Source organism: Pundamilia nyererei, unplaced genomic scaffold, assembly GCF_000239375.1.
Source record: "Pundamilia nyererei isolate P.nyererei 1_Seehausen unplaced genomic scaffold, PunNye1.0 scaffold00048, whole genome shotgun sequence".
Taxonomy (NCBI): domain Eukaryota; kingdom Metazoa; phylum Chordata; class Actinopteri; order Cichliformes; family Cichlidae; genus Pundamilia; species Pundamilia nyererei.
Genome location: NW_005187449.1, coordinates 2,801,064 through 2,823,279, shown reverse-complemented (window position 1 = coordinate 2,823,279; position 22,216 = coordinate 2,801,064). Strand labels below are relative to the sequence as shown.

General features: G+C 43.0%; 1 protein-coding gene across 2 annotated transcripts in view; it reads right to left on the bottom strand.

Annotated features, from left to right (window-relative positions):
* Positions 1-22,216, bottom strand: part of adgrg6 (adhesion G protein-coupled receptor G6) — a 92,309-nt gene that overhangs the window by 49,636 nt on the left and 20,457 nt on the right. Inside the window, exons 3-6 of one of the 2 annotated variants that reach the window (XM_005732776.1) lie at positions 6,556-6,903; positions 3,813-3,952; positions 3,315-3,594; positions 2,642-2,818 (exon numbers count right to left, since the gene is read on the bottom strand). In XM_005732776.1, the coding sequence (XP_005732833.1) occupies positions 2,642-2,818; positions 3,315-3,594; positions 3,813-3,952; positions 6,556-6,903 (945 nt within the window). The remainder of the gene's footprint in view (positions 1-2,641; positions 2,819-3,314; positions 3,595-3,812; positions 3,953-6,555; positions 6,904-22,216) is intronic. The other variant, XM_005732777.1, reaches the window with a different exon arrangement.

Below are 22,216 nucleotides of genomic sequence, written 5' to 3'. Positions count from 1 at the left end.
GATGCGGATTGCTTTAATACAGGCCAAAAAAACATCCTGGTAAAGTCAAGGCTTCAAAGTGCATCCGGTAATTGATGGAAGATGCCACAGAGCATAATCTACAGCTTTCATACACAGCTGATAATCTGAACCTATAATAATCTGAGAATAACATATACAGAACCTTTAAATAACTGCTGCTGGGGAAGATCTTTTGTCTTGTGATTATGTTTTGCTGATTTTTCTACATTAAAGAAACATCAATCCAAAGGCTAAGAATGATAAAAGGAGACCGTTACATATCCCAGTTCATGCATTAGCACAAGACAACACACACATAAACTCACACTCACACAGGTGCACACAAGGTGTTAGCAGCACTCACCACTAGCTGGCGCAGTAGTTGTTAAGTGAATACAATGAGGGTAGCAAACTGTGAAGAGAGGGACAGGTTAGTGGGCATGAGTTCCAAAACAATACAGGCAAGAATCATTGGAGAGATCTGTAAATGCAAATGTGAGGTTGACACACTTAATAAACAAAAGACAGAAAGTAAGTCATCAGTCACTCAGGCAGCGTTTAATCTTCAGCACATCAGTCAAACCAGCGTAGGTGGTCTGAAGCTCCAGGAATTAGGCAGATTCCTCAAAATCAAAAGTGCGTGTCTGCAGATGTGTGGAGGTTACCCGAAATGGAAATGCCTGCAGTCTTAAACACTTGTTGTTGATGTCGCTCTGAAGCTTGTTGTGCACTGTGTTCTGCACCATGTCAAAGCTGTAACATGAAAAACCTCACTCATGTCTCGGTCTATAAAGTCTCTGTATGTGTGGATCTCACAGATAAAGTTTCAGGTACAGCTAAAGTGAATGCCCCCACCCCCCGGAAAAGATAATGTCAGCTTCTTACTGTAAGCGCAGGACAATATGGAAGGTTAGTGCAGAATCATGCATTTCTGAAAAACCACCACAAGTCTCAGAGGTAAACAGGCACACACACACACACACACACACACACACACACACACACACACACACACACACACACACACACACACACACACAGAAGGCTCTTTCTTCAGTGGGTACAGTGTTGGCTGGAATTTCACTAAAACCGCTGTGGCTAACCTCCTGTGGCTATACGCTCGTTTACAAAGCTTTAACTAGGAGGTACTGCACTGCACACACAAACACAAATGTACACGCAGGTTTGTACCAGTGGGTGTGTGTATGTGTGCAAAACATGTTAATAAAAACAGTGAGAAATCTTTAATAACTGAGTCATTTAAATGTACATGCCTCCATTCGGAGCGGTACAGTAGCACACATCTGTGTCTGTGTGTTACACCAGCCAAGTGGGTTTGTGGACCAGAGCAGGAATCACAGCGATTTCTGATCAGCAGCCAAACAGGTTGCTGGAGCTGATTAAGTCACCAGGCGCAGCTAAAATCTACCAGAATTTGGCTGAAGTCTGGTTCTAATTTTCCACGCTGATAGCAAACAGACTGAAGTGCTGACTGAAGAGTACCTGGAGGTGTGTGTGTGTGGGAGAGACATGCGACTTCTTGGTGCCACAGTAAATGGGAAGAAAAATGTTTTCATGGCAACGTTTAGTGTGCACACTCAGCAAATATGATGTGTTAGAACGTCTCTCGGCTCTTCCTGACTCCTCTGTGTGGACCGCTGGTTCCAGCTAAAGAACAGAGTTTGAGTTTTTTAGTTTCTTCTTCGTGTTTCAGCTTTTCCACATTTGCTCAGTCTAATGTTGTAAATCAAAGAAACGTGTCAGCGCGGCTTCTCGATTTAACCGCCTTTTTTCTGTGTGTTGTGGCAGGCTGTGGGTAATGTAATGCTGACAATGATTCAGACCTCTGGGTCGGACGCCACCGCGGTGACGCAGCCCGGTTGACTTGAAACACAATGCTTCCTAGTGTGAAACACGAGGTGTGAGCAGAAGCTTACGGGAACGCTCGATGCAAATGAAAAGCCTCATTTAAATGTGCCTGCTTTTAGCGCCGCTGCTATTCTTAGAGTCCCTCTGTGATGGCTGCGGGATCTCTCTAAAAGTGTCAAACTGGTCATCATTCAACTTCGGTTTTATTTTTCGGGAAGTGGGCAACGATGCAGCGAATCTGCCAAGCGGTTTAGATCGTGACTGAAGATGGCGATGTGTCGGTGCAGCCAAAAATCTCCTTCACAGTAAGAGTGCTGTGTGCGCAGATACCTCAGGGGTCTCATTCATCGCAGAACAGCCAATAAATGATTTAAAAACATGGCGATCGTGCTCCTGCTCTCACTCATTGCTGTGGGGCTCAGAATGTTCCGATCCTGGCATTGATCCGTCATTAAAAATTTTGATCGTGTTCGAGGTCTGTTTAGATGGCGAAGTGTCAGACTGGACTACCAGGGAGTGATCTAAGATTAGCAGCTGGATGTGCAGAGAAACAAACTTTCTGATCGGTGCTCATGCAGTAAAAAAGTCGAATAAAAAAGTTCTCTCCTTTTTGCACATTTCCATCCAGTGACCCAGTTCAGGCCTCCTGGCAGGTCAGTATGACACCCCTGACCTGCAACACACGTGGCTCTATCACAGCCCATGCAGCACACCCCCCTGTTCCCGCCATCGTGCTTGTTTAATCACATTTTGATTTCTTTCCTGTACTCACTGCAGCTGAGCGAGGTGTTCGTCTGGGCCAGAGAGGCCGGGATGGTCCAGTAGCTGTTGTCCCAGTCGATGACATTCCCCACGTGGTCACAATTTAATGCGCTGAGCTCCTGAATGGACATGGCGTAATTCCACAGCCGCAGGTTGTAGATGTTCCCATCGAAGCTCTGCTGCTGACCTGAACAAATCCCAGAAAAACAGCACTGAGCATTGCAGAAATGTATTAATTTATTTTCCTCTAAGATCACAATAATAATTCTACATCCTCAAAGTATGCAGTTACATCAATGTCTGCTTAGGTAGAAGCGGGTTAGTAATGAGCTCAGCACCATAGAGCAGGGCTTGAGACTTTCCCGCTTACTAACAGAAGTGACTGCATCACTTATCAAACCAAGGTTACTGTATGTGACAGCACAGGGCGCCATGAAATGTCACGCAGAGAATCAGCATTCTAGTTTTTGTTTTTTTTTGCTTTAATATTCTGTCTACGAGTGTCTTTCATCCATTTTATCCTTTAATGCACACAGTTTCACATCTCATAATCCCGCAGATCCCCAAACCTGTGATTACCGGGTGGTGAAGTTTCTCTGCAGAATGTCTTTAAAGTGGTTTGACACTTTACATGCACGTCTAACAAAATGCATCAAAAACATACAACTCGTATTGGAGCTTACTTCCTATCCGGAATTCTCCCCCAGCCTGCACGGAGTGTCCAGTGGAGCTGGAGCAGGTCTTGGCCAAGTAGTTCCCATTGAAGTAAACAGCCACACGTCCATTTGATGATGTCCAGAGGACACAGAAGGACTTCATGGAGTTAGTGAAGTCAGATGGTAAGATGATGTTGTCTATTGGACAGACCACTCCATCAACCACCATCTTCATCCCCGTTCCATCGGAACCAAGACTGAGCAACATGGCGCTGCTGTCTTTGGAGTAAGTGAAGATCCATTCTTTCTGTTCAGGGAACGAGAACAATAGCTAACACAAACTTGCTCTGGTGGGATGAATAACACACATGTGCGTATAAATTAAATAATTTAAAGCCCCTAAACGGGTCTATTTTCTTATGATTTGACTTACTTAAGACTGAAGCTATAAAAAAAGTTAATGAAATAAAGAAATAAATGACCAGATGGAGTTTAGTCAAATCAAAAAGTGACGTTTATCCAGACCTGTTTCAGGCTGGTGCGCTCCACCTCGAAGCATATGGTCAGCTGACTCAGCGCAGGGATGGAAACAGAATTGGCGACCTTGGTGATCTGCCCGACACCGCTGCTCATCTTGATCTTCTGGTTCCTCAGGGCCACAGCAACTAAAACGCAGAGAAGGACATCGAGAAGAAGGAAGGACGAGAAGTAAAGACAAAAGACGAGAAAAGTAAAAAGGAGGAAAGAAACAGGAAAAAAGCAAGCAACAGCAAAAGGAAACAAGGTGAAAGAGCAAAAAGAATAAAAGAAAATTCAGGAAAAATTCAAGATTCAGGATAAAAAAGGAAAAAAGACAGAAATGAAATAAAAGACAAAATTCCAGAACAAAAGCACCACAGAATGAAAGAGAGTAAAAATAACAAAAGTAGAAAGTAGGAGAAGCAAAAAATGTAAAGAGATTAAAAAATTCAATCAAGGAAAGAAAGAAATGTTTAAAAAAGAAAAAAAAGGACAAAAACGGGAGTGAAAACTCAGAATCACAGAAGGGAAAATTACCGAGTCCTTGATTGGTTTTTCAGTTTAAACAGGTCAAATCAAAACTCGATTTCACCCAACAAAGCTAATTATTATTGTTCAGATGTGATTTGGTGATAATATTTGCTTCATGTGCCGAACTTTTTAAATGAAAGTTTGACTGAAAAAAGCAAAGCGGTGATGATGAGTTCAACTCTCAGAAAACAGACGTTTTATCCACAAGCAGCTCCTAACCAGGACCTCAGCCTTTCTCAAGCGTCACGTCAAACGACGTTTCTCAGCAGGAGAGCGGCTCTGGCTGGAGCTGTCATCTCTCACTGCTCACTGGAAAAGCGCTCAAATATACACAGCAAACATGCAGGAAGGCAGGTACACACGGTGCATCAACACACTGCAACAGCGTTGGGTCAGTCGGTGACACATCAGACTGTCTGTGACGTCTGAGACGCTTCGGTCTCTTGACTGCACGATAACCTAAAAACATGCACCTTCAGTCAGACTGTGCATGAACTCATACAGCTAAAGTCAAGAGGCTGGCCTCCAGCGAGGAGACAATGTAGTTTCCAAGTCCAATTCAGCCTCTCATACAAACCAGGAAATTGATTGACTGATTATACTTTTTATCACTGATGAAACAACTGGTGTGGAAACACTTCCCTCTGTTTTTAGATGATAGATGATAAATGTTTCTGATTTAGGAACAGCTTTGTTGTCATGGTGTTAAGCTGGAGCTAGGAGCTGTACACAGGCATTGATGGCAGGTGTCTTAACGTGTTGGTGAATGAAGAGCAGGGAGTGCAATGACACTGGACACCTGGTACTAAACAACAAAGCCTTTCCACTCTCCAGTCCAATGTCCAACATTTCCTGGGCCGACAAACTGCCCTGAAATCCATGCTAAGCTAACGCTATATGTTATCTGCACCTGTTGGTTCATTCAGAGACCATAAGGCCTCTTCACATGATTTAAGGCTTTATGCCAGGGGTGTCAAACTCATTTTACAGCAAACTTTGACCTTAAGTGGGCCAGTTATGTGTTTAATTGATTTCGTTCTTTGCTGTGACAAAGAAAGAAATCTGTCAGTGCAACTCTTTGGACTTAAACTGTAAGAAATAAATATGTAAAATTGCAGAAAAAGTTCTGCTAGCCCATTTTCGATACTGTCCATTAGATTTTAACTTAAGTCTTAAAAAATAGATTTTTATGGTAGAAAGTGAAAAGCAGAAACCTTTGTTTTTCACTGAGGTTTTATTAGAGACAAACCTACGTGTTTTGTTATTTGGCAGAATTTGTGAAAGTTGAAATTTCTTCGGAATTGAACAGCTGAAATGAGGTTGCAACATCAGAATCTGTGAGACGTCAGCACTGATGGTGTGTCCACGTATACGCCATCAGGTGAACGCGCCATACTTTGTGTTTACATCTTTTTGCAGAGTCTGTTTACCTGTTCTTTCATCGTTTGCTGTTTCAGCTGTTTGGTGGTCGTTAAAATGGTTTTTTGAGCTTTCAGCTGAGATTCTGAGGTTCCCGTGGATACCACACACGTCTATGTTTAAATAACAGATCTCTGTACATCACATTAAACGAGATGTTCTCCCTCTCGTCTCCGGTAACGGGGCATTGGGGTTCAGCAGGTTAATTGTTTATCGTACTGTAAATTACTTTGTGCAGTACGAACAGCCATAAGGGAGTTTTTTTTTTATGTATCATTCCTATCAAATTAAAGTCCCGACCCCGTCCGCATGGATTCTCAGCAGGGCTATCAATAACTGACATATGAAATTATCTCATGGGCTGGATATAATTGTATGGCGGATGTGGCCAGTACATTTGACACCCCTGCTGGTTTTTACCAGTTTGAAACTTTGCAGTATGCTGCACACATACACCCTCCATCTGTGAGTACATAAACACTGGCTGGTTGTTGGACTGCTAATGGTCGGCTGCAAAGATTTCACATATCAGCAAACCAAAGTGGGTTCACACCTGCGTGAGAAAAACCTCCTGGACCAAATTCTCCTTGATTAAACACTGTGTGTTACATGTGACAATGGTGCTTTTGGTCAGAGTTTAGTGAGCAGAGCATTTGTAATCCTCATGCTGTAACATCGGCCCTTTGATGTAACCAAATGAGCCGTCCTTGTCACCAAACCCATCCTCAAACTCTTATTGTTTAATGCCTGACTTAAGACATAGCTGAAGATCAGGACCCTGTTGGCGGCTTTCACCTACCATGTTGGAAGCTAACTCTGAAGCCTTTCTTCTGCACACTGAAGTCGGAGGTAAAAGACAGCACCATCTGGTTCCCCGTTGAGTTTAGCGTCAGCCCGTTGGCCGTCAGACCACAGAACACAACTTCAGCGCTGCCTGTATTCACCTTCACCCAGTCATAGATGCATCCCGGCGCCTCCTCCAGTTCAAAGTCCAGGAAGGACAGCTGGATAATGAAGCCGGTGGGGGCCTGCATGATCCACCTACAGTTGTACGAATTGGGGTATCTCTGGGGATAGCACGGTGATGTGATTTCTCCCTGGGCCTCCGTTAGCACCAGGTTACAGTTTGTGGAGGCGCAGCCCAGTACTGGGGGTGATAAATTCATGAGTGTTCACACTGTGACAACCTTCAATGAGGCAGCAACATAACGGAGACAGGACGCTTAGTAAACAAGGACATGGGGATAAGAATGAGACAAAGAGTACAGGACTACAGGGCCATAAGATGTGAAACAGACAGGGAACAGACATATTTCATACAATCTTTAGAAGTCAATAGGCAAAGTAGTTCTCACGGACAAACGCAGCCCAGTCAGCCAGTCAGGGATCAAGAAAGGTTTTCAAGAAGGACTCAGAAGACAAACCCAGTATGTTTTATTGCTGTTTACAGGACAATAAGATAAGATGCAAGAAGAGTAGTTCAGGAGTAATCTTGGAGCAATTGCACTTCAGTTATGAGCCAGAACAACTCGTGCAGTTAATCCAGAGTGTAATCAAACTAGCAGACTGACACCACAACCAGTCTCTTGCAAGTTTACATTGAAAACACACAAGCATGCACATGCAAAGTGAGTGAGTCACCCTTGTTTCAAGAAGCAGTCAAATTCTTAAGTTTTAAACAAAAATGTGAAAATCTTGGCAGAAAATAAAAAAACAAGAGCAGCTGTGTTCAGTTCTCTGAGATCCAAAGAAAACCACTTTCATTTAAAGGTACCGATACATGCTGCACTTCGGCCGGCTGAGATTCCATATTTAAGTTAATATAAAGTCATATTTCACATTTTCACATCCCGGTAACGGGGCCACGTATAGCCCTATCCGCCTCCAACCGTAAAATGTTGGCTGTTAATGAAGCTTGATATAAAATTTTCTACACATGAAACATGTTGGCCTTCATCGCCCTTAACAACAGCTGGAAACAAGAACGTTTCCTGAGGAAAAAAAATAATAACAGACAAGAGCTGAAATGGAAAGTGGAAAGAATGGTTTGCTTCTCTCGCTCGGGGCAACAATGGCCTCCGTTGATCTCAGGCTCGGCCTTTGCGGCAGCCAAAACCACAGCCAACGTCAGAAACGTCAGAAACGCCAGCATGCACGTGCACGCGTCTCAGAGCCCTCGTTCCAATAAGAAAAGCTTGGCGGTGTAACATTTCTCACAGTCGTCTTATTTCATATTCATATGTTTTACTGCAGAAACTGACAGCTCCGCGCCTCGCTCATGGGAACAGAAGCAGATGAGGTGAAGCTCACGCATCGTTCTGGTAAATGTTATTAACCAAGTGCAGCAGACTTCAAATTACGAGCGGCTGAAACAATCGTGGCATGTTGCCAGATCCTGAAACGCTTTCAGGCTTCTATAGCGCTGCTTAAATCAAAAATAAGGAGACAGCTGCTCAAACAGCTAAATCATGGCCGTTAATCCTTTGAGCCACCAGGACGAGTCATAACATGAAAAAGGAGTCATTTAAATGCATTTAAATAAGCAAATAAGCCACACATTTACCTCCTTTCACAAATATTTGTACGTATGAGTGACATGAGGAAGGGGTCAGGGTTTCTCTGCTAATGGAACATCCTCGACATGATGCTTCTTCACAGATTCCCAAAAACACACATAAGGAGTCTTTGCAGTGCTGTGTTACTGTTACTCAATCAGAGTAGGTGTTCCCCAGCCTTCACATCCAATTGGTCAATCAAATGCACGAGCCTAGCTCAGGCAAATCCTCGGACACGCTTACCATCCACAGCAATGGCTGAGGAGTATTTAGGAATCTCCCAGCTGTGTCCTTTAGAGACCTCTGCCTAAGAAACCGTGATCACCTTCGTGCTTCATGTCTTTTTTGATTCAGGGTTTGTTTACACTGTGACGAGGCTATTTGCCTATCTGGTGATTGGTGATTTCAGAGGACACGGAACACAAAAACCTGCACATACACAATCACCACTCACGGGTGGTGACAAACTCTTGCTGACTGTGTCCCAAAAAAGGTTTTAAATGCTTTCTGCCGCTGTAAGCCATACTCCTGCTGTGCTTCTGCCTTTTAATGCACCTGGCTTTGAAATGGCATTGGCTGAATTGAAAAGTTCAAACCGTGGAGCGTGAGGTTATATCCCCCCATTTATTCCACCCCTCTTTCCTTGAGTCATTTATGTTCTACAAGCAATTTACTGAAAGCATGCTGAACATGTCGGATCAACAGAGGGTGATGTAGGATTTCTATGCTGACAGAAATACACATGCAGACTCTGACTGCACAGGTGCACGCAAACACATTCACAGCACACATGGCAAATTTATGCACAAAAATTCCAATCCTCCTAAGTGTGCGTGTGTGTGTGTGTGAGTGTGTCTCAGCTAAACCTTTTGCTCCCATTAAAGTTGTTCAGCGTGAAATTTTAGGAACATTTGGATGTAACATCAAAAAGCACCAAGCTTTTTTTCCTCCCTTCCACTAATGGAAAAGCTAGACGCTGCCACACGATTCAGAAAACAGCTTCACTCTCTCTCTCTTTCCCAGCTCTGCTCTGCTTCTCTCTCTTCCTCTCTCTCACTCACACACACAAAATGAGTGTTTCCCCATGTCTCTTGGGGAGTGTAGACTTTTCTTGGTGAAACCCTCCATCTCTCCTGATTCCCTGATTTCATTCATTCAGGGTAGGCTTTGTGTCTGTGGAAGGGGGGGCATTTGTAAGTCGCACAGTTCATCCCTCAAAAGCCTAAAAGCTGCCTCTCAAGTTTCTGGCAGTACAACTTCACATTTCTCTGGATTCTCTCGTCTCCAGCCGACCCTTCTGATTGATTCTAATGGCTGGACCCTCATCAGCCAGCATTTTAATATTCAGCCATAATATTTTTAAATTCACTAACTGAAAATCTCACCAACTAGAGAGCGTCAGCATCTTGTTAGTACAAGATGCTGACGCTCTCCCTGAGTGCACTCTAAGTGTCCAAATACCATTGGTCTGACCAGTCCTGCGTGCTTCTGTTTGACTGCAGCTGGTCTGAGTGTCGATATCTTCAAGATCAGAGCAGCGAAGGCAGGAAAAAAAAAGGTTTCATGTTTTCAGCCTGAATATCAAACTACAAGGCTCACAGACTCTGACGCTTCTCTTTCATGTCTCTTCGGCACAATGCCTGCACAATGTGCTGGCTGAATATAGCAGGATGCCCTGGACATTGTTTATTCAATGGATTTAAAGGTGCTGGGTGTAATTCACTTAGTCTGGCATAATTAGTCATTTCCTGTCCAAATGTTCCTTCAGTTTCCCAGATCAAAGACGGCAACATCAGTGACAGTCAAAATGTCTTTCAGCTCCAATAAAACAGTCAGTGAGGCTGGTCTCTTTAACATCCAGGCGTCCGTGAAACAGGGCTTGAGCAGAGTTAGGAGGCAGCAGAAAGCCACAAAACTAGCTGATATCTCAAGATGTTACACCATGTTTTCACTTTACTAAATAGTATTACTAAAAAAAAAACTAAAAAAAAAACTATAGCACGAGTATAATCAGGGATGTCACCAAAACCAATATTTACATTACCTTTCAGTACTAAATTTCTGAAAACATGACAGTACTTTGGTTTTTGCCAGATAGGGTTTTGTTAAAAGAGAGTGATATTTGGGTACCAATAAAGATTACTATCAAATTAGATGCTTTTCATTTCATTCATTTTCAACAACATAGCCATCTTTGTCTCCTCCATCTGACACACAGCCCCTCCCCCCACTAGCAGCTGAACACATGGGCAACATCTTAAATACAGATACTCTGGTATTTAAGAGGAAATTCAGTAGTCCACTGTTACGTGCCAAGAGATGTGGCTTTGCTTTTGTGTTCTTTTTACCTTTCAGGTGTCAAGCCTCCACCTATTGGCTAGTTCAAAGTTGACTGTCATGTGTCTATTGCCTGGTCTAGGCACAGTGGGCCAATCAAATTCAAAAGAATTATTAAATCCGACCTTGTCCTGATTGTCTCGTTAAATTAATATCATCAGGCTGTTAGTTCTGTGGTGTGTGGAAGAAGATGGGCAAGGTGGCCTGAAATTCCCCAGATGGGTCATTATTTTAACAGGGAGAAGGGGCCTCAATTAATTAACACAGCTGCCTGCTGCACTCATGGTGTCACTGCTCTGCTTAGCCAGTGGTTCCCAAACTTTTTTTTGCTAGCCCCCCCCCCCCCCCCCCCCCCTTTGTTTTACAAGAATAATGTTCGCCCCCCCATTTTGCTCCATTGCGGTTTATTTCACACCTCAAACATTTAGTAAACAATTAAGCAAATACAAGTAATCTGCAGGTAGTAAATAAATAATAAAATAAACTACTAACTCTTTTACGCTACGTCCACACCTACACGGGTATTTTTGAAAATGCAGCTGTTTCTTCCACACGTAAACGGCGTTTCGAATCACCGAAAACTGATAATTTTTTAAAACTCCTTTTAATCAAGAATGTGGGATACCGTTTGTCCGTGATTTGAAGAGCCCAGTGCGTGCTCCCAACAAAGGTAAAACCAATTCTGCAGGGGAGACCTACCTTGGCACTTGTGCAGGTGAAGCCAAAGGGAAGATATGCTTCACCATATTTTCTAGTCTTTGGCTTAGAATGAAGTTGGTTTGGAAACATATTCAGCCATGCTTCATCTCCTGCTTTGCGTGTCCGTGGGCGCCCCATGGTAGCAGTGTCCAAGCGTTTTGTTTTTTTTTCCCCTCTTTTCATACTGCGCCCCCCCTGCCATGGCTCTGCGCCTCCCCTAGGGGGCGGGCCCCACACTTTGAGAAGGTCTGTGCTTAGCTAACATGAACATGAATAAAACACAACACCAGCAAATGAGCTTTGAACACCAAATTACAACAGCAGTCTCCTCAAGGCACTTTATAATGTAAGGTTAAGACCCTACAACAACACAGAAAAAACCCAACAATCAAATGACCCCTTAGGGCAAGCACTTGGCAGCAGTGGGAAGGAAAAACTCCCTTTTAACAGGAAGTAAACTCTGGCAGAACCCAGACTCAGGTTCTGCCAGAACCGGAATGCCGGAATCTGCTGTGACCGGTTGGGGTGAAGGGATCCCAACACATCCCAATCCTCTGCATGTCCTCCTTCACCACATCCATGAAATTAAAAGAAAAAAGAAACCATTCTTATCCGGTCTTTAAGTCTGACGTCATTAGCCATGTCTGGGCCCAAACTCCGCTGCAGGTCCCTAAATTAAACGAACACTGCAGCATTACTGAGTTGAAAAACTATCTAAATTCTTTCATCTGTAATAAAATGATCAGTGTGGCTGCTTTACCAGGAGTAACAATTAAGTTTAACATCCAGGCATCCATGAAAACAGAATTTATGAAGTTTAACTGAGTTAGAAGTTAGCAGGGAGTCAGCTCGCTAGCTTCCATCTAAATATAATATACCATGTTCTGACTGAGGGATTTATGAAACAAATTAAAATGTACAGCTCTGTTATCACTTCCAACATAAATGAAGATGGGAAAGTAAACAGCATTGACGTTTGTAGGGTTACTGAAGTTGGGCTAGCTGGTATATAATGATGTGCCACGTGATCACAGCTTTGTAGCACAATATAAATAGTGAACTTGGACGATGGACGCTATCGAACGGAGGGCTTTTTTCCACTCGATAAAAGTTAACGTGAGGGTTCCCGATGGTTAGTGACAAATGCAATCACATGGCAGGATATACTGCTGCATGGGCTGGGCTGTAGTTACATTGTACGGGTTTAAAAACTGAGCTTTAAAATGATTAGCGGTAATAAAAACTGAGAGAAGCCTACAGTGATCATTGCCTTGTTGAGATAAAATAGAACAAGATACAAAGCATTAACCTCCTAAGACCCAAACCTTTCCACAGCATGCATTTTTAATTTCTCTTTGATATTTGGGCATATTGGGGCCCAAGAACATAAAAACAAAGAATTACCAGATTTATTTATTTTTTTTACCTTATTTTTGTTTTTAAGAAAAACAAGAGGATGAGGATATTTGTTTAAAATTTTGATAGAACAGTAGCAGTATAATGTCCTCATAAGTGGATATCAGGCCCTTGTAAAGCAAAATTGAGTATTTTGGTCTAAATAACCCAAAATGTGATGTCCACATATGTGGACGCCAGGTCCTAGGACATAGGCGTCAAACTCTGGCCCGAAGCCATACCAAATTACTATTAGAGCTGGCCTACTGGTATTATACAGCTAATATATATATTGTTTAGTATTAAGCTTTGCTTGTTCCATATTCAGTTTTTCAGCTAAACTTGTTTGAGTCCATAAGAAAAGATTCATTCCTATATCTGGAGGAAGATTTTTTTTTTCAACAAATATTAATGTTAGCCCGCGACTTTGTTCCATTTTGAATTTTGGCCCGCTGTGTATTTGAGTTAGACACCCCGGTCCTAGGAGGTTAAAACATGTAAAAAACACATCAGCCTTATTAAATTCAGAGTACTTCGGGCCCAGAAGCAGGATTCATCACGTCATCACTTAAAGACTGGATTGTTTTCATGTTGGGCTTTTATTGTGAAATATTTGCAGGCGTTGGGGTTACTTTTAAAAGTGCCTGTAAAAAGCTGTGTTGCTGTGTCGACCACACACCCCTCCATTATCCGAGGCCCGGTGGTTTTTATTTGAGGAAATGTGCTAATTGTATTTTTCTCCATTATGTTAATATAAAATGTACTCTAGACACAGATCTTCTTTTAAACTGTTTTATTTTTTTAATTGTGCTGCATAATCTAATGACATGGTGTTTTTTTCATCCTTTTACTGTGTCGGCCGTTTGCGTCTGGCACTTCCGTCAAGAAGTTGTGTTGTAAGTGTGAAATGACTTTACAGGTACAGCCTTAATATTCAAAAACTGTATTTGGAACATTTCTGTTGGCTGAGGTGGGACAATAGGCCTCAGTGTCAGCCGGTGTGTACGTACACAGTCACACCTTTGTAGGTAAACAGATTCACACGGCTCTGAATCAGACACCCTGGGACAACCTCAGCAGCTGGATCATCCATCCATCCATTTTCATCCGCTTTGTCCGGGGCTGGGTCGCGGGGGCAGCAGCCTAAGCAAAGAGGCCCAGACCTCCCTCTCCCCAGCCACCTCCTCCAGCTTATCCGGGGGAATACCAAGGCGTTCCCATGCCAGCCGAGAGATATAATCTCTCCAGCATGTCCTGGGTCTGCCCCGGGGCCTCCTCCCGGTGGGACATGCCTGGAACACCTCACCCAGGAGGCGCCCAGGGGGCATCCTTGTCAGATGCCCGAACCACCTCAGCTGGCTCCTTTCGATGTGGAGCAGCAGCTGCTCTACTCTGAGCCCCTCCCGGATGGCCGAACTTCTCACCAGCTGGATCAATCAAACCTAAACTCTTTCTCTTTTCTCTGCTTGCCTCTTATTAATGTGATGACATTTCTCTGGCAGCTCCATGCAGCTGATAAACCCTGACGTGTGTGTGTGTGCGTGTGTGTGTGTGTGTTTAGTAGTGGGTGTGGGTGTATTTGCCAAACAGGAAAAAAAGCAGAACAGCAGACAGGAAGTCCACCCATGCAAATATGACTGTGCTGATAAGCAAATGTGGGAAATGAGGAGAGATTTGTTTCACAATAATCTGCTAGAGTGATACAATGACTTCAGGGTGGGAGGGGCCGAGAAGTGACACACTTCACTGCGCAGCGTTCTTCTTCCTGTTCGTCTTTGCTGTTCTTACTTCTCTTTTTCCTCTTTTCTTCTCCTCTTGTTTCCTAATTTCTTTTCACCCCCCTCTGTCTTATTCTCCCTTCTACTCTTTCCTTTTTTCTCCAGTCCATCCATCTTCCCTTTTCCTTTTCATCTTTTTACTTTTCTTGTTTCCCTTTCTCTTCTTCGGTTTCCTCTTCTTGACTTTACCATGCTTCCTCTCTCGTTATTGTTTCTTATTCAACTTTCACTTGTTTTCCTTCTTGTTTCTTCACTTCTTCTCTTCTTCCATCCTTTCCATCAGTTTCCCCTGTTTCCTCCTGACTCCTTTTTCATCTCTTCTTGTATGCTTTCCTCTATTTTTCTCATTTTACCTTATTTCTCTTCCTCTGCTTTCTATGACATCTTTCCTCTTGTTTCATCCTTTCTTTATTTCTTGTTTCCTTTCCCCCTTTTCTCTTCTTTACTGTCCCTTTTCCTTTCCTTGCTCCCTCCAGTTTCTTCCCCTCTGTTCATCGAATCATCTCCTGTCTCCTTGCTTTAATCTGGTCAGTCCACTTCTTGCCCCCTTGTCTCCTTCTGCTTGTGTTTAGCGACGTAATAAAACAAACGATCTTCGGGTCTCTCCGTTAGAGGTGTGATCTGCTGACTGTTATTTCAGCAGTAGCACATTAATGCCTCCTTGCTGGCTCCAAGTCACCTTCACTGCTGATAATCAGAGCAGGAGGAAAACTTTACAGCCTCCCCCTCGTTCATGATGAAGAGGACGCTCTGCAGCTCGACTGTTAACTAATGATGTGAGTCAGGGAGAGAGAGTGGACAGGAGCAGTCTATTTCCTGCTAATGTCTCCTTAAATTTCTGTCGCAGTTAACGGAGGAATCATTAGGAACGTGTGTAATGAGCGGAGGATTAGCAGTGGCACAGCTGTACGCATTTACATTTAGATGGGTGGTTGGTTTTGGCAGCAGCTTGTCACACATTGAGAGGAGGATGATTTCACCACTACAGAATTAATTTGAAAGGTTAATATTTTATGATCCTGGCAGCATTGAGTGTTTCTCTGTGGACTGCTATAAATTTCACCCTGTGTGTATCAATTGGATTAAAGCAAGAGAATCAAAGCCAAGCCAAACAGAATGAAAACGGGATTTATTTACAGGAAATGTGACGGAGACACAAATTATCAGCAGATTCTGCTGACAGAATAAAAATTGGGACTGAATAAAATAGTTTATTCATTTTTACCTATAAGCCGAGAGCTGACAGTGAGCCATGTTCTGGGTCATCCCAAGGAGATGAGAGGAAATAAGAAAAACAGAAGGAAGCAAAAAGGAAGCATCTTCTGATCAGGTCGAAGACAAGAACAGGAAGAGGAAAGAGGAGGAAAAATGAAAGAACAGAGAAGGGGAAACACAGAGGACAGAAAAAAGGAGAAAGAGGAAATGACGGATGGTCAGAGACGTTGGATAAAGGAAATTGTTTGGAGAAAGTAGATGAGAGAAAATAAGGAAAGGAAAGGACGAAGGAATGTCTCAGGGGTGTACGTAAATAAATGGAGACAAAAAATATTATAAATAATCAAAGGAAAGGACAGCAGGGACAGCATGTGAAGGAAAGAAAGGTGGGGAGATTGAAAATATGCCAAAAAAAAAAAAACGTGACAAAAGGGCAACAAATAGAAGAGAAGTGACAGGAAAGGAAGTAATTAAAAAAAGAGGGCAAGAATGAAAAGGGACTGGTGGGTAAAGGAGAACTGCAGAGAATAGACAGGAAACATGTGTGTGTGTGTGTCGCTGTGTTTCCTGTTAAAGATAAAAGGTCATAATGAACCTTCTCATGTCTTTGGGGAGGCTTCTGTCCCTGTTTGGCAGAGAGGACTCGTATTCAGCTCGTTAGAGGCAGAAAGCTGATGAAGTAGAAGTCAATTTAAAACTCCACCTCTCATCCTTTAGATTGAATAAATACTTAATATATTTGCATCAGGAACAGGACACAAACAACCGGTGCACAGTGTGTTTGTGCTCTGCTCCAGAGAGGAGATAGACGTGCAGGACTGCTGTACCGGCAGGCTGAAACATCAGCTTCAGCAGCAGTTCAACTGACTGAACAAAGCACACACAGAGACACACACACACGCACACATAAACGAGGCTAAAAAGCATTCAGTTAACTCAAGTATTACATATTTCTTTATTTCAGTGAGACTGTAAACAGCCTGTTTGTACAGAGTACAGATGACGCAGCACACACACAGTTTTAGTGTTTCCACTCTGTGTGTGTGTGTGTGTGTGTGTGTGTGTGTGTGTGTGTGTGTGTGGTTCTGTTAAAAGTAGGAGGTGAGATCAGGTTGTGCACAGGCTACTGGGATGGCTTGCTGCTTTATTAGCTTCTGTGTCTGTGTGTGAACTTTCACAGCTACTTAATGGAGACAGAACCAAGCTTTCCTTGTATGTAAGGTTAAAGTTAGTGTGTTTGAGTGAAGGAGGTTTGTGGTCTTGAGGTACAGTGAAAGCAAAGAAGTGTGTGTGTGTGTGTGTGTGTGTGTGTGTGTGTGTGTGTGTGTGTGTGTGTGTGTGTGTGTGCTTCACACCTTCATTCACTCCTGCTAATTCACCCTCCTGAGTTTCCTGACAGCCAAAAAAAAGCATGTGACAAACAACATACAAACAACACGTCGCTTTAATTACCAGCATCCACGCAACCAGGCTGCAGGGCCGAGGCTAATGACCCGCAGCAAGTGTATGCTGAGCTGCTAATTACTGGCTATGTGTGTGTGTGTGTGTGTGTGTGTGTGTCAGAGGCTTGCCTTTTCCCAACACTCTTCATTTTTCATAACTACAGACTTTACACAATTTGAGCCCAGATTCCAGCTCAACACGCTGTTCCACTGGAATCACTGACTGAGGAACATTTATGTAATTAATCCTCAGAAATATTTTTACTCACTTCTTCCACAGTACAGGTGTGTCTTCACAAACTGCTGCTAATGTCCAAGATTCTCTTTCATGGTAGATTATCAGAAAGGTCACAGACTTCCTGCTTATTTAGATTTATTTGCAGAGGAGATGCCCAAGTTTGTAGTTCATGCAGGATTCCGTTTTTTGAACGAGGTCATGCCTGAACATTTTGCATGCATCGTGTTTAAATACTTCTGTTTGATGGTTAAGAGGAAGAAATGATCGTACGATTTACAAATGACAAAGGGAAGCAACACACATCCTGGGTTGTTGGGTCACGATTAGCTGAGGTATGGCCACACGAGTTCATCCCTCTTTGAAACAGAGCAGTCCAGAGAGGGTTAACGAGCCTGACAATAAAGACAAAACATTTTTTTACTGTCTACATACTTTTAGGTCGACTGAATATTAGAATTACACAGTGTTATGTTTGGCAATACATGTGTCTACTTTGCTGTGTGTCTACATTTACGTTGAGAGACGTCTTCCAGCTACTGACCAAAGCCTGCCACATTGTGCTCGGAGAAATTTTTAGATGAAACAAAGTCGACATCTAGAAGATGTTTCCTGCAGCAGTTCCCACACAGAATACTGAAACTAGTCCTGACGGGAAGCCCGACATGTGGGTACGCTTCTCTGTCAGAGCTACAACCCAGAGCACTGTTCGTTTAGCCCATCTGATGGAGCCGAAAACAAAAGGCCTTTGTCTGGGAGCTAGTGTGGGAGACGGGAGGCTGGCTTTGCTGCAGTTCTGCCAGAGTGGATTTTTTAAAAAGATGCAACAATGAAGAAGTGTAGAAGAGTGCATTTTACTCACTCGAGACAGATTTACAACATTTTAATTATGGAGAGGCAGCACGGAGGGGTGTGGGGTGAGGTGTGGGGTTGGGTGGGGGTGTGTGGATGCAGTTACTTATTAACTTTGTAAGCGCTGGTGACGGCTTTTGTGAGGGCTCAGTTTGTTGAGTATAACGCCCAACTCATCACATACTGACACTTTTTAACATCTCCTTTTAATCACTGCCTTTTAGAATGACTGCACAGTCGCTCCAACAGGCAGACGAGGCCTTTATTTGCGAAAGGATGTAAAAATATTGGAGGCTCCCCATGACTTCCCTCAGCCTCCGAGTAGAAGGCAGTAGTAGGCATTCACCAGACTTTCAGAAAACCTGACCTCTGACCTTGACCTTGACATCTAGGTCACTGAAATTCAAAGCCGTGCAAGATATTTAGTAGCTGCACCAATGGTACAAATTTCAAAATCCTACATTGCCTCTTTCACCAGTTATCACCTTCACAAACTTGGAGTATTTGTTTGCCTCCACAAACACTTGGTTAGGTTTTAGAAAGAAAAGGTTCACCTACTGATAAAGTTAAGCTCATGTCGGAAGACAAATATCCAACAGGAGAACGCCTGTTTCCTAAACTGTGGTGACTATTGCAACACCAGGAGAGAACATTTGGGGACACTTTGTAAAACAAGGAACAAGAACATCCACAGCCTGCAAACCTACAGCAACTCCAAATCTTGTTTAGGGTAAAAGAGGAACAGCTCTGGCACAAACGTCCTGGTTTCCTGATATTCATCATCCCTCTGTCACTGTCTCTGTTAAATAAAGGCATAAAATGAAAGAAATTTATATTTTCTGAAGTTTTAAGTTTTCTGAAGAAAGACATCCAGCCGACCTCTACATCTGTCATGGTCTGGGTGAGCAGCTGGGAATTTCCATCAGTGCCAGAGCACCCTTGGCTCCGCCCGTGGGCAGGACTTCCTCAGCTTCACGCATCTGGAGCTAATTGGGGCAATCAGGCCAAAGGGGATTTAAGCTCTGCGCTGTCATCTCCTCCCTGCCAGTTCGTCAGTTACCTGATGTTGGTAACCGGCTCTCACATTCATGCTGCTATTCTCAAGTAGATTTACTCGCGCTGTTTCTTGTGCTTCAGGACCTTTTCTCCAGTGTCGACTGCTGCTCACCACTTGGATCTCAGCTTCTTTCCACCTCACTCGGAAATATCTCCAAACCTCACCTGCCTGCCCTCCTGCTCACTCACCACTTTGGATGCAACGAACCCCAGGTCAGCTATTTCACCTTTTTCAAACTCCGAGGAAATCCCTCACCTCTCCCTCAATACCACACCTCCACCTCCTGCAAGTAAGCTGGAAAAACTGTTATACTTACCCTCTCTGGTAATCCACTTTAACCCAGCTCTAACTCCACTCTCCCCAGTGTGACCAATACTTACCTGCCTAGATCTAGTTGTCCTCACGTTCATGCCACGCTAATAGTTCCACGGCTACATTTCCACACCACAGATGCCACGTCCTTGTGCTTTCACATATATTATATATTCACCAATAAATTGTGTTAAAACACTCTCTTGCCTCCGCCCTGTGTGTCTGCGCTTGGGTTCTATTCAAGTTGCTGGCCTCCGTCCAGCGTGACAACATCACAGCAGTGGCAGCTTTCAGCCTCTGCCAAAGTCTGCATTACATGAAGTGAATTATAAGATGGTGGCTCAACTAAAATTCATATATTTCCTCATACTTGGCTGTGGCTTTTCTGTCCACTATAATAAAAATATTAATAATAATACTTAAGTGTGTGTAGAAACACCTCAAGTCTATTCCAGTCAATGAAATTCTAATTTAATAGTTACAGAACGATGGGTCATAAAACCATTGTGTGCTCTGCTTCACTCTTATTCACTGTGAGTTCTAAGTGAAGTGAATCTTTCATTATCTTCCACAAGCAGGACTGTTAAACTGTCCTTAAAAAGTTAAAGAAGAGCTGCACACAGCCGAGGACTTCCTAATACTCTCTGAGATAATAGTATAATGAGAATTCAAGACAAACCACATCAAACTGTAATAACTGTTCATTAATGATGCTGTATTCATAACATTTCTGGTGTGCTCATAGTATCAGTGGTTAGTCAGCCTGATCATAATTTACATCATAGACTTTAGCTCTTGTTGCATGTTCAGCACCTTTTCTGACCTGATATCAGTCCACTCATGCTAGGTCGTCATCTGCAGTATGTGAACGAGGTCAATAACGATTCGGTGCTCAATCACTAGTATCCTATTCAGTCTATCACAGTAGTACAGTAGCACAGAGACTCACATTTACTATTTAAAGGCTGACCAGTGGGTTTGAACATAACCAAAACACCACTGTGTGGGCTCTGAAATACTGTGCGTGATCACATGGTGTTAAAATCCAGAATCCGTAATGAGCATGCTGACACAGCAGATACCACCAGAGATGGCTGATGTTGGCTAACGTGGCTGATAAACTGCTGTCGTTGTGAAAGATAAAGATAAACTTCTGTTTGTTGCACCTTTACAATCAGGACCAATGATGAAATACAACAAGCAACAGAAGGAGCCTTTTCAGTCTTTCTTATCGGGCTTACTCAGAGCTGCTGGTGTGAGTCTGTAGTGAGTTTGGTACAGCATCTCTGCGTCGAAGAGAAGAGCTTATTTAAAAACTAATTTTGCAAATTTGTTAATGCACCAGTGGTGCCAACTAACCATGTCCTCAGTATTAAAACCTGCCCACTCTGATAACAGATATGAGAGACCTTTCCTTAACCCCCAAGATCTTAGAAAATGACAGAATGAGGAAAGGTCAGAGAGGATTTTTGAAATAGGAACTTTCTGGCATCATTTCTGTTATCAACAAGATATCAGTGCACACCTGGTATTTCATTGTGACCCAAGGAGCTTAGCCAAACTTCATCTTAAATTCTCCGGTATCACAAATACACTAAAAATAAAAGCCCCCTCTGCCCCTTTCAGCCTTTCTCCTGAAAATAATCCTATAGATGATTTGGCTTCCATCAACCTGCCCTTCTCTCTTTTCACCTCTCTGTCCTTTCTAGCATTTCTCTCACATTCTTTCATTCGCATTCCTCTCTACTCCTTCCTTCTTCTTCAGGCATTCACTGTTATCGCTCCATTGCTTTCCTTCTTGATCCCCTCTCTTTGCGTTCCTTCTTTCCCACCTACAAATTGAACACAGTTCAGTCCAAACACCGTGCAAACTTCTTCCAAATGAAGGCACAACAGCCTACCATGCTGGATGAAATGTAAGAATGCCTTTGTGGTCAGTATCAGTCTGCAGTATAGAGGAATCTGAATCATGCTTTGTGAAAATTAAACTCACTTTAAGAATCTGTGAGAAGTTCTTCAAATTACACACGGGACAAAACTTCAAAAAGGTTTGAAATTGAAGTCGCTTCCCTCAGCGAACACTTCAGATGTAGCTTTTTAGAGACAAAACTTTGATAAATGCTCAACAGGTCACAGGTTTTTCCAGCATGGGTTCAGTTTTAGAACTTGAAGTGTTTTTTTGATTACAATCTAAGACTTTTTAAGATCCGACTACAAAAGAGAAACCCAATCAAGCCTTGGGTGCGCTTGAAAGGAACTAGTCATTACAAGACCATCTCATAATGCAAAGCTGTACCAGACACCCGTACTTACAGGCAGATGTCATCGAACAGACAAAGAGACAGGGTTACTGGCAGGAAATGTTGAAGCGGTCTTTCTTCATAAGCGGTGATGATGTAGAGAATAAAAACAGAGAGCTTGTTTCCATCTTTTTGAGAGTAAAACCATTCTTGGCCTGTAATATTCAGATATTAATTTGTTACTCAGGTTCTTGGTGACTTCATTCAGAACATCAGACGATGGAGTTACAGCGCTGGTCCTGATGTTCAGACACATTTTACTACAGTAAAATGTGTACAGTAC